At 39.4% G+C, this 13,273-nt stretch overlaps 1 protein-coding gene across 2 annotated transcripts in view; it reads right to left on the bottom strand.

Moving 5' to 3' along the window:
• Positions 1–8,638: 8,638 nt before the first annotated feature.
• Positions 8,639–13,273, bottom strand: part of PKD2 (polycystin 2, transient receptor potential cation channel) — a 58,690-nt gene continuing 54,055 nt past the window's right edge. For both annotated transcript variants that reach the window (XM_044946061.2, XM_025290259.3), the window contains exons 14-15: positions 11,203–11,350; positions 8,639–10,841 (exon numbers count right to left, since the gene is read on the bottom strand). In XM_044946061.2, the coding sequence (XP_044801996.2) occupies positions 10,605–10,841; positions 11,203–11,350 (385 nt within the window). In that variant the 3' untranslated portion in view covers positions 8,639–10,604. The remainder of the gene's footprint in view (positions 10,842–11,202; positions 11,351–13,273) is intronic.

Genomic DNA, 13,273 nt, shown 5'->3' with positions numbered 1-13,273 from the left:
GGTGCCCCGCCATGTTGCTGCAACATCAATCCAGGGGCATAGCATTATAGTTTCATCTTTGGACTTTAAGGAACATTTTTTCTTGTTTTATGACATTGGATTAATACATCATCTTGTAATAGATCATCACACCCCCTTTTTACCTGATTATTTTGTGACTATAGGACCGCTGACAAAGATTCGTCTAGTCAAAGCTATGGTTTTTCCAGTATTTGTGTATGGATGTGAGTTGGACTATAAAAAAGCTGAGCGCCGAAGAATTGATGCTTTTGAACTGTGGTGTTGGAGAAGACTGTTGAAAGTCCCTTGGGGTGCAAAGAGATCAAAATAGTCAATCCTAAAGAAAATCAGTCCTGAATATTCATTGGAAGGACTGATGCTGAAGCTGAAGCTCCAATACTTTGGCCACCTGATGCAAAGAACTGACTCATTAGAAAAGACCCTGATTGGGAAAGATTGAAGTTGGGAGGAGAAGGGGACAACAGAGGTTGAGATGGTTGGATGGCATCACTGACGCCATGGATATGAGTTTGAGCAAGCTCTGGGAGTTGGTGATGGACAGAGAAGCCTGGCATGCTGCAGTCCATGGGGTCGCAAGGAGTGGGACACGACTGAGTGACTGAACTGAACTGATAGGGTTGAGTTTTTTCCTCTTCTTGGTATAGTTCTTTCTTTTTACATAACCCTGGCTTACTCACAGTTCTCTCTTCCTTACACAGGAAGAAACATATTACACAGTTCTCTGTGTACAGACAGAAATACATATTTATACTTTATATACAAAATATACTTAACAAAAGAGATAAAGCCAAAATATTAATACCTACTTCTAAAAGTAGTAAGAATTTAAATATATCTTGTCCTACTTACCCTCCTTTTGTATAATTATCTTTTTTCTTTTTAAAATTATTAGTAAGAAACACATAAAATTTACCATCTTAACCATTTTTAAGTTGAGGAACATTTTAAAAAGTAAAGGGCTTCCCCAGTAGACCCGTGGGTAAGAATCCACCTTCCAGTGAAGGGGATGTGGGTTCAACCCCTTGTCAGGGAACTAAGATCCCACAAACCAGCAAGCTGCACACCATTAAAATCCCTCAGGCTGCAACTAAGACCCAATGCAGTCAAATAAATACTTTTTAAAAATGTAAGTGAAAGGGCAAGTCTTATAAAGTAGAAAATAAAAGATTTTTTACAGAGATTTATTTCAGAATATGTCTATATTCTTTTGAATTTTGATTTTCTTGCATGTCAGAAGAACTAGTTGATAATGAAAAGGATAAATAAATTACTTTCATTTAAAATAAAAGCCACCAGGTTGTTAAACTCATGAATAACCTCCTTCCTTCCATCCTTTTTTATAACAACATCCAAGATGCCACAGAACCTTCCAGAGCAAGTCGTCTTGCACTCTTCTTTGAAAGCCCTACAGAGCAACTGAAGGAGTAAAAATAATAGCCAACATTCATTTATTTCTGAGGATTTCCTGCTGCTGCTAAGTCGCTTCAGTCGTGTCCAACTCTGTGCGACCCCATAGACTGCATCCCACCAGGATCCTCCGTCCATGGGATTTTCCAGGCAAGAGTACTGGAGTGGGTTGCCATTGCCTTCTCTGCCTGAGGATTTAAGACTAATTTTAAAAAAGACTAATTCAAAGGATATCTATTCCATTCATAGGAATTCGTTAAGCTAACCTGAATAGTTGCAACAGCTTTCCTGGTAGCTCAGCTGGTAAAGAATCTGCCTGCAATGCAGGAGACCCAGATTTGATTCCTGGGTTGGGAAGATCTGCTGGAGAAGGAATAGGTTACCCACTCCAGTATTCTTGGGCTTCCCTGGTGGCTCAGCTGCCAAAGAATCCACCTGCAATGTGGGAGACCAGGATTCAATCCCTGGGTTGGGACGATCCCCTGGAGAAGGGAACGGCTACCCACTCCAGTATTCTGGCCTGGAGAATTCCATGGACTGTACAGTCCATGGGATCACAAAGAGTCGGACACAACTGAGCATCTTTTTAAAAAAAAAACAACAGTGCAGGAGAAAATCAGTATCCTCACCTCACTCTCAAGGATATGTGTTTATCCTCAGTGGACTAAAGAGCCCGAAGGAAAAATACTGGAACTCAGCCAAACGTGGCTACCAACTTAATGTACCTCCTGGCCTTCTGTCTCTATATACACATTTTTTAAAAAATGGTTGACTCACATGGTGATTGTAACCTTTTGTCGCCACTGAGCAATATGAACATAAAATACTTATATTCTAAATCGAAGTAACCCATTTTATAGACATTTTCTCCTTTTTTTTTTTTTTTTTTTTGCTGTTACTTAGGGTAACAGCAAAACAAACAAACAAACAAAAAACGGGAATACTGGGTTCTCCAATATTCTTGCCTAGAGAATCCTGTGGACAGAGGAGTCTGGTGTGGTGGGCTGCCGTTTATGGGGTTGCACAGAGTTGGACACGACTGAAGCGACTTAACATGATGGATGCATTGGAGAAAGAAATAGCAACCCATTCCAATATTCTTGCCTGGAGAATCCCAAGGACAGAGGAGCCTGGTGGGCTGCCGTCTATAGCGTCGCACATGACTGAAGAGACGCAGCAGCAGCAGGGTGGGGTTTCCTAAGCTTGCCTGATAAGAATCAAGATCATCTGAGATGCTTATGTAAGAAAGGAAAAAAGGAAGGAAGAACTATTGTTTTTTTCACCTGTTGACTTAGAATCTCTGAGGAGTGGACCTGGAAATTCCAGGTGATTTTTTGGGAAATACTGAAGCTTTTAATAAGGAGTTGCTGCTGCTAAGTTGCTTCAGTAGTGTCCGACTCTGTGCGACCCCATAGACGGCAGCCCACCAGGCTCCCCTGTTCCTGGGATTCTCCAGGCAAGAACACTGGAGTGGGTTGCCATTTCCCTCTCCAATGCATGAAAGTGAAAAGTGAAAGTGAAGTCACTCAGTCGTGTCCAACTCTTAGCGACCCCATGGACTGCAGCCTACCAGGCTCCTCTGTCCATGGGATTTTTCAGGCAAGACTGAATAAAGAGTTAAGACCATTTAATTTACATTTGTGATGATTTGATCTTGATGCAATAATCACTGTGTAATGTCTGTGTTCTAAGCCATCTATCTTGTATCCACCTAAGTATCAGAATCACATTTAGAACTACATGAGCTCACTATCATCACTGGATCTTGAAACCTTTTTAACCTGCAGAATCATTCTTTTACCTGGAAACCCCACAAAACAGCAGGCATGGGTTTCTGATCATGAGAGCTGAAAGGAGGACTGCTCTAGTCCACTGAGGATGTGGCCTCTCGGTTTGCCCCCCTTTCCAAGCAGTAAAGCTGAGGCATCATCTCAGTGATTAAAGGGAATGATTTAAGGACTTTGGGCTTGGCTGTACACTGTTCAGAAAATCTCAAGCTGTTCTGACTTCATTTTGCAGATGAGGAAACTTGAGTTTCAGCAACTGTGACTAGCCCAGTAATTTGTGACAGATGAGTAACATTTCCTTGCTGAGATTTGGAACATACTACAATAGTACCAGCGCCCAAACTGTGGGGCGGGGTGTCACTTTTGCAAACACGTGCAGAAGCCAAACATGTGCAAAACTGTTTATCTTTACAGTTACTTATGCAAAATTTTCCACTACTTCCCCCTTTTTCCTTTCTCCATTTATCAAGTCTGTGGACTTGATTAATGAAATAGGGATCCATGAAATAGGGATACTCATAGCATCTACCTCCACAGAGGTGTGAAGATTAAAGTAATACATGTGAAGTTACTAGAAGTACCTGGTGCATAGGATGTGCTCAATACATTTTCAGTTCAGTTCAGTTCACTTCAGTCGCTCAGTTGTGTCCGACTCTTTGCGACCCCATGAATGGCAGCACCCCAGGCCTCCCTGTCCATCACCAACTCCTGGAGTTCACTCAGACTCACGTCCATCGAGTCAGTAATGCCATCCAGCCATCTCATCCTCTGTCATACCTTCTCCTCTTGCCCCCATTCCCTCCCAGCATCAGAGTCTTTTCCAATGAGTCAACTCTTCGCATGAGGTGGCCCAAGTACTGGAGTTTCAGCTTTAGCATCATTCCCTCCAAAGAAATCCCAGGGCTGATATCCTTCAGAATGGACTGGTTGGATCTCTTTGCAGTCCAAGGGACTCTCAAGAGTCTTCTCCAACACCACAGTTCAAAAGCATCAATTCTTCGGCGCTCAGCCTTCTTCACAGTCCAACTCTCACATCCATACATGACCACAGGAAAAACCATAGCCTTGACTAGATGAAGCTTTGTTGGCAAAGTAGTGTCTCTGCTTTTCAATATGCTATCTAGGTTGGTCATAACTTTCCTTCCAAGGACTAAGCGTCTTTTAATTTCATGGCTGCAGTCACCATCTGTAGTGATTTTGGAGCCCAGAAAAATAAAATCTGACACTGTTTCCACTGTTTCCCCATCTATTTCCCATGAAGTGGTGGGACCGGATGCCATGATCTTCGTTTTCTGAATGTTGAGCTTTAAGCCAACTTTTTCACTCTCCATTTTCACTTTCATCAAGAGGCTTTTGAGTTCCTCTTCACTTTCTGCCATAAGGGTGGTGTCATCTGCATATCTGAGGTTATTGATATTTCTCCCGGCAATCTTGATTCCAGCTTGTGCTTCTTCCAGTCCAGAATTTCTCATGATGTACTCTGCATATAAGTTAAATAAACAGGGTGACAATATACAGCCTTGATGAACTCCTTTTCCTATTTGGAATCAGTCTGTTGTTCCATGTCCAGTTCTAACTGTTGCTTCCTGACCTGCATATAAATTTCTCAAGAGGCAGGTCAGGTGGTCTGGTATTCCCATCTCTTTCAGAATTTTCCACAGTTTATTGTGATCCACACAGTCAAAGACTTTGGCATAGTCAATAAAGCAGAAATAGATGTTTTTCTGGAACTCTCTTGCTTTTTCCATGATCCAGCAGATGTTGGCAATTTGATATCTGGTTCCTCTGCCTTTTCTAAAACCAGCTTGAACATCAGGAAGTTCACGGTTCACATATTGCTGAAGCCTGGCTTGGAGAATTTTGAGCATTACTTTACTAGCGTGTGAGATGAGTGCAATTGTGCGGTAGTGTGAGCATTCTTTGGCATTGCCTTTCTTTGGGATTGGAATGAAAACTGACCTTTTCCAGTCCCATGGCCACTGCTGAGTTTTCCAAATTTTCTGGCAAATTGAGTGCAGCACTTTCACAGCATCATCTTTCAGGATTTGGAATAGCTCAACTGGAATTCCATCACCTCCACTAGCTTTGTTCATAGTAATGCTTTCTAAGGCCCACTTGACTTCACATTCCAGGATGTATGGCTCTAGATGAGTGATCACACCATTGTGATTATCTGGGTCATGAAGATCTTTTTTGTACAGTTCTTCTGTGTATTCTTACCACCTCTTCTTTTTATCTTCTGCTTCTGTTAGGTCCATACCATTTCTGTCCTTTATCGAGCCCATCTTTGCATGAAATGTTCCTTTGGTATCTCTGTTTTTCTTGAAGAGATCCCTAGTCTTTCCCATTCTGTTGTTTTCCTCTATTTCTTTGCATTGATCACTGAAGAAGGCTTTCTTATCTCTTCTTGCTATTCTTTGGAACTCTGCGTTCAGATGTTTATATCTTTCCTTTTCTCCTTTGCTTTTCGCTTCTCTTCTTTTCACAGCTATGTGTAAGGCCTCCCCAGACAGCCATTTTGCTTTTTTGCATTTCTTTTCTATGGGAATGGTCTTGATCCCTGTCTCCTGTACAATTTCACGAACCTCATTCTATAGTTCATGAGGCACTCTATCTATCAGATCTAGGCCCTTAAATCTATTTATCGCTTCCACTGTATAATCATAAGGGATTTGATTTAGGTCATACCTGAATGGTCTAGTGGTTTTCCCTACTTTCTTCAATTTAAGTCTGAATTTGGCAATAAGGAGTTTATGGTCTGAGCCACAGTCAGCTCCTGGTCTTATTTTTGCTGACTGTATAGAGCTTCTCCATCTTTGGCTACAAAGGATATAATCAATCTGATTTCGGCATTGACAATCTGGTGATGTCCATGTAGAGTCTTCTCTTGTGTTGTTGGAAGAGGGTGTTTGTTATGACCAGTGCATTTTCTTGGCAAAACTCTATTAGTCTTTGCCCTGCTTCATTCCATATTCCAAGGCCAAATGTGCCTGTTACTCCAGGTGTTTCTTGACTTCCTACTTTTGCATTCCAGTCCCCTATAATGAAAAGGACATCATTTTTGGGTGTTAGTTCTAAAAGGTCTTGTAGGTCTTCATAGAACCATTCAACTTCAGCTTCTTCAGCATTACTGGTTGGGGCATAGACTTGGATTACTGTGATATTGAATGGTTTGCCTTGGAAACGAACAGAGATCATTCTGTCGTTTTTGAGATTGCATCCAAGTACTGCATTTTGGACTCTTTTGTTGACCATGATGGCTACTCCATTTCTTCTGAGGGATTCCTGCCTGCAGTAGTAGATATAATGGTCATATGTAAGATTAATTTGTAAAAAAGTAGCAATTTTCCTTTATCTCATCATTAACAAACTTGAAAATTTAATGGAAGATAAGATACTGTTTATGGTAGCAATAAAATCATTAAAGAATGCATAAAATCTTTAAGAAATTTAAAGAAACACTTAGAGGGTATTAAGGAAGTTCTGAATAAATGAAGAGTTACATCAGGACTTGCCTGGTGGTCCAGTGGCTAAGACTCTGTGCTCCCATGCAGGGGACCCAAGCTCTGTCCCTGGTCAGGGAACTAGATCCTACATGCTGCAAATGAGAGTTCACATGCCACATCTAAGACTTGGAACAGCCAAATAAATAAAAACTAGGAGTTATGTTTCTGATGCTATAAAGAGGCCAATTCTCCCCAAACATATGTTCAGTGCAATTCCAATTAAATTTAAGCAGGACTTTTTTCCTCTCTTTCCTCCTCCCCAACTCACATGCCTAGAAACCCATCAAACTCTGTCTAACATTTATATGGAAAAATAACTGTTGATGAAAATAGCCTAGTTGATAAAATGAGGGCCAAAGAGGAGAATATATATGAAAACCTTAGCACATATGAAGGAAGACACACTACAAACTCAATAATAAAAATTACTGTACAGGAACATTCATAGACCAGTTTAAAGGATTAAAAGATAGACACATGTATATTAACATGACCTGAAATATATCAGTGATGCCATGAAATAATGAGGAAAAGGACTTATTTAATAGCGTGTTGACAAACTGGCTCAATTATATGGTAAAAAATTCCTATGGACCTTATGCAAAGTTACTCTTTAAGATTTATTAAATGTGAAAATAAAACTATAAGTATAATAAGTTTGTGACCTTACAAAGGTCTCTTTAAAATCCCCAAACACAATAAAGCAAAAAAAAATTTTTTTGACAGATATCACTACATGTAGTGATAAGTAACTTCCCTGGTGGCTTAGATGGTAAAGAATCTGCCTGAGTGCGGGAGACCTGGGTTTGATCCCTGGGTCGGGAAGATCTCTTGAAGAAGGGAATGACAACCCACTCCAGTATTCTTGCCTGGAGAATTCCATGGACATAGAAGCCTGGTGGGCTAGTCTATGGGATTACAAAGAGTTGGACACGACTGAGCAACTAACAAATAAGTAACAAGTATCACTACATGAAAACTAAGGAAACCTCGAAACAATTATTAGTCAGATGAGAGATATTGAGTCCAAAACCAATAAAGGATTAATAATTAAGCCACATTGAGGAACTTATGCTAATCAACAAAAAAGATCATGACTCAATGGAAAAATGGGTACCGAACAAAAACACACCTGTTTCCTGTTAGATCAAAGTCTACTATTTTAAAGATGTGAACAGGCAATTTACAAAAAGGGAAATCCAAATGTTGAACAACTATATAAGGCAGTGTTCAGTCTTACTAAGAATCAGAGAAATGCCAAATAGAATAAGATCTTATTTCAAAACCATTCCATTACAAAGATTTTGGGAAGCTGGACGGTATCAATGCTGGTAAGGGTGTGGGTAGAACTGGTACTTTGATGCATGTAGTGAAACTGTATGGAGAAGGAAATGGCAACCCACTCCAGTGTTCTTGCCTGGAGAATCCCAGGGACGGAGGAGCCTGTTGGGTGCCGTCTATGGGGTCGCACAGAGTCAGACACGACTGACGTGACTTAGCAGCAGCAGCAGCAGCAGTGAAATTGTAGACTGCTGCATTTATTCTGGAGAGCGACCTGACAGTCCTGGGTAAAATTAAACATGTGCCAGGGACTCAACATTCCAACTCTTTTCATGTACCCACTGAGGAAAGAATGAAAAGTCAGCAAGGGAATTATGAACAAAGATTTTGAAACAGCAGAAATATTGGAGCCAATCAGAATGGTTAAGTACAATGTGGTGGCTGTACACTAGGAAATACTATGTAGTCATTAGAATAATTTACTAGAGGTACATCCTACAGAAAAAGTAATGCGTCCATTGTTGTTTTTGAACATAAAAAGATACCTTTTTCAAGGTTTGAGCTTTTACTGTTAGTCTCATGACAGAAAACAAATCACCCAACTGCTTCTACTTAAGAAACAGACCAACTCTTACATCTGCTATTATATCAAGTCTTTATTAAGAAGTAAAGTGCTCAGTATTACACATTAATGAAATTCCCAATTATTGAGACTTACATATGTAACAGTTTCTTAATGGTACCAATATAAAGAGGAAGATGATAGGGGAGGGATGAGGTGGGAATTCTTCATGACTAAAGAAGAAAAAAATGTAACATATGGGTAAAAAGAAAGAACTCTGCAAATTTTTACAGGTGAAATGAAAACACAGAATAATAATAAGTATCATAAAAAGACTTTCTAGTGACCATAATTGGTATATGGCACATGGTCAATACACATGGATACCACATAATAGCTGCACTTCAAACTGAAGCTTGTTTACATGTAACAACATGGCACACATACATAAATATGTACACTCAATATCCCTGGAATGCAAATTTTAGTACCTAATAATAAAGAACTTTATTCAAAAAAAATATTCAAAAGAAAGCAAAGATGGAGACGAGCGATAAGAAACAACTGTTAAAGAAATGCAATCTGTATCGCTTCTGTAGAAGACAGCTTAAAAAGGTTTTTTTGCTCATGTTTTCTTTGAAAATTTGACTGACAAAGTCTACCAGTTAAATAAGCAACTATGTGAATTTAAGCTATAGTATGAGAAACAGGTCTCTCTGCTATTCTCCAAGTGAGAATTATTCACCAGTGCATTCTCTCTTGCTTGTCTCATTAGCTCTCAAAAGGTCAGCATATGTAACAGTTTTGAAAAATAAGATTTTTAATTTTTGTTAAGAAATAGATTTCTTCCCCATAAATTTGGTGAGCCCCTCTCCTAATGAAAAAAAGAGGCGATAAAAACCCCTGCAAACTCAAACTTTGGCTGATACCTTCTGATGATGGTTGAACTTTCAATAACCAAAACTCTTTTTCATTAAAATGAATCCCACTTAGGTTATAAATTCTAATTTTGAAATGCAGGATCAAGAGTATTTGAGTTCTGTATTCTTAAAACAGTCTAAAACTCAAGTCTTAGTTTTATAATATTTTATACGAATTTCCAAATTTCTTAATATTTCATTTAAAATGAACATATTTGCTGAATCAAAACTTTTGATACATCCTAAAAATTTTAGTAAGTTTATCTTCCTAGATTAGTTGCAAATAAGTTCAGCCACATGAGCAAAAGACTATACAGATAAATCTTTATACTGAACTAATTTTAAGGAAAACATCAAATTTAGTGATTTGGCTCTTTCCAATTTTCCTATGTTATTGTGAGAAATTTCATTTAACTCACAATTGATCTTTGATGGTTTCATGCAGCTCACTTCAAATGAGAGTGAAAATAGTGTAAAAAGTAAGTGAAATGGTTAGTCCCACAGGCATTAGATATAAAATAACAAAAAAACATAGTGTTCAACAATTATCATAACCATTCATACAAATTCTAGCATAATGACTACATACCCATTCTATGGTTTGGGATTCTTTTCCAATTCATCTTTTAGAAAAGTGTACCCCAGGAAGGTAGTTAAAATAGAAGCCTCCTTTCTTAAAAGAAAGCTATGCATTAAGCCTATGAGCTAAGCCTGAGTGGAAAGGAATGCCCCTATTTTCCTTCACACACTTAGCAAAAATGACAATACTGATTTTCGTGATTGGAAATAAAACTCAGAAGCCTTTTGACAGTTCTAGCTTTAAAAGGCTACTTCATTGTCAACTGAGGAGACTCAGTCATGGTAACAAGTGGGCACACCACTCAATATACTTTACAAAGAATTTTTTTCTGTACTCAATATTTACATCTGAATTTCTTATATGAGAAAAAGAAACATCTTCTTTGATCATGGGCAAAGTTTATCTAAAATAAATTAAAGTGCAGAAGAATTAATGATTGGTCACAAAGACCAGCATCATATGGTGGTCAGGGCACATAAATAGTGTACTTGTTATGGCAACTCAGAACAGGCACCTTCTCACCTATTAAGAACACATGTCCTACACATGAATATTGGCACTCCCGTTTCCACCTCCACCTTCCATTCCTTCTGTAGACTGGGAGGAAGAAGGGCGAGAGCTCCTGGGGCGTGGCTGACCATTTAGTCCTAAGGGTGTGCCTAAACCATGACTTATTTGGGAAGCTGCATCATCAGACTCCCAGCGTTCCAACTCTTCTCGCACAAGCCGTTCCATCTGTTCCCTGTGGATTTCATTGTCACGACCCAGCCTTTCATCCTAATGAAGGAAAAAGAAAACAAGGTGTTGAGGTGGACTGATGTATATTCGTGAATTTAGGAATTGCCTTCGGAAATCTGGGGATCCAATAATCCCACTTAGGTAAGGCTAGAACAATACCAGTCTTAACAACAATTCTCAGAATCACTGGAGCAATTTTTTTTTTTTTTTAGGGGAGGTTCCAGTGAAGGCAGTATCATCAGTGTGAAGAGTATTAAGAAAGCAACAGCTCTGGATTACCATTTTATCTGCACTGATTTGCACGTATGGAGAAAAACATCCTCTTAGATTAAGGGTTACTTAAACTATGACCTTGATATTTTATAAAATCAGGGTGTTTCTGTTTCAGATGACCACTAACCTCAGCCACTCCATCCAGCAGCCTTCCCAGCACCTCCCTTCTCTTCAGTTTGGCCCGCTCCATGATCTCAAGCTTCACTATCACAGCATCAATCTTGGACACAATGCTGCCGATGGAGTGCTCCATTCGGTCCACTCGTCTCACTAGGCTGTAGGAAACCACAGTTGAGAGGGACCAAAACATCTTGTGTTGTTGACTTTTCAGCCCAGTTGTCTTATCAAACAGAAATGTTAAGATTTTTTCCTTAAACAATATTATAACCTAAAACACTTTCTAAATAGTCTAGAACTTTACAGATTTTTCATACATTGCTGGTAGGAATGCCAACTGGCACAGTTCTTTTGCGAGTCAAGATTTTATCAGAAGTATGTCTACCATAAAAGGTATGCCTATCTATCTTTCAGACATTCCATTTTTTTTTTAACTTTTTATTTTATATTGGGGGAACTGCCAATGTTGGAGAAAAGGGTTCGATCCCTGGGTCTGGAAGATCCCCTAGAGAAGGAAATGGCAACCCACTTCAGTATTCTTGCCTGGGAAATCCCATGGACGGAGGAGCCTGGTGGGTTATGATCCATGGGATCACAAAAAAAGTCCAATACGACTTAGTGACTAAACAACAATAGGCAGTTAACAATGTTGTGATAGTTTCAGGTGAACAGCAAAGGGATTCAGCCATACATATACATGTATCTATTCTCACTGAAACTCACTTCCCATCCAGGCTGTCCTTTGAGAAGTTTTAAAGGAAATAAGTATATGTGTAATTTTTGACTACAAGGATATTCTCTGGGGTTCTGCTTAGTAATAGTAGGTCATTAAAATTGTTAAAAATTAATAGAAGATTGCTTAAATATGTTATTGTTTCTTTACACAATAAAATTTGAAGCCACCAGAAATTATACTGTGACAGAATGTTTCATGCAATAGAATGATGTTTACATTCTAATCATGAAATAGAATGACATTATTTATAATGTAAATAAAGCAGTTAGAAAACAGTATGCTCACTTATGATCCCATTTTTTTGAATAAACACAATGTTATATAAATACTTTTAAAAAAGGAGACAAAACTTTTGGAATGGTAGCATGAGGGCCCTGGAGGACCTCTCCCCATTGAAACAACCCTAACTGTTGAAAATTATTAATTTTTTAAAAATTTCTGGAAATTTTCTTAAGGGCATACAATAAGAAGCTTTTTTTTTTTTTTTTTAGTAATATCTGAACTACAATCTGCTCTCTCTCTCCTGCTCCCTATCTCTGTGTGACAGAGATCTTCTAGGGGCATATGCGTGCTCACTCAGTCGTGTCCAACTCTTTATGACCCCATGGACTGTAATCCACCAAGCTCCTCTGTCCATGGAATTTTCCAGGCAAGAATACTGGAGTGGGTTGCCATGCTTTCCTCCAGGGGATTTTCCTGACTCAGGGATTGAACTTGTGTCTTCTGCATCTCCTGAATCAGCAAGGGGATTCTTTACCACCTCCAGGGGTGGGTCAGCAAAGAACACTCAGCCCTCTCCTGTCAGCGTCTACTGGAGGGCTATACTTATTTCCCAGAAAGGGTCAGGCTGTCAGTATTTCTCACCCTTGTACCTCCACCTCCAAATCTACACTGCAGAGACTCTAATTCAGACAAGAATGGCTGAAGAGATGGGATTCTTTTCTTCCACTCAACTTCCAGCTGGAGGGTAGATTTTTCCATGCCCGGAAAGGCAAGCTGAGAACACCAAAGGCTCATGCCTTATTCATGAAACAGGGGTGTCACTGTGAGAGAAATGGCCCACTAGCTCTGGAACAGTGACACCAAGGTTTTGCCTGGAAGGACAGTCAGGCCACAGAACAGAGCTCCAAAGCTTCCCTAAGTGAACTGGCTTTATTTGGAACAACTTTGCAGAAATTCAAGCCTAAGAGTGTTCTTGAAAACAGTGGAGATTGTGGTGATAAGCAGTTAAGAGGAGGCTGGTCACTTCATGAGATCATCAAGTTAAACCATTTACCAGCTAGTTTACCAGAGAGAACCAGGAGAGAGAAGTCAGCCAAAGACTGGCTTCAAAAACTCCCCCTGA

This window comes from Bubalus bubalis, chromosome 7, assembly GCF_019923935.1.
Source record: "Bubalus bubalis isolate 160015118507 breed Murrah chromosome 7, NDDB_SH_1, whole genome shotgun sequence".
Lineage (NCBI taxonomy): Eukaryota > Metazoa > Chordata > Mammalia > Artiodactyla > Bovidae > Bubalus > Bubalus bubalis.
Note: the sequence above shows the minus strand (reverse complement) of the source record. Positions and strands in the feature narration are given on the sequence as shown.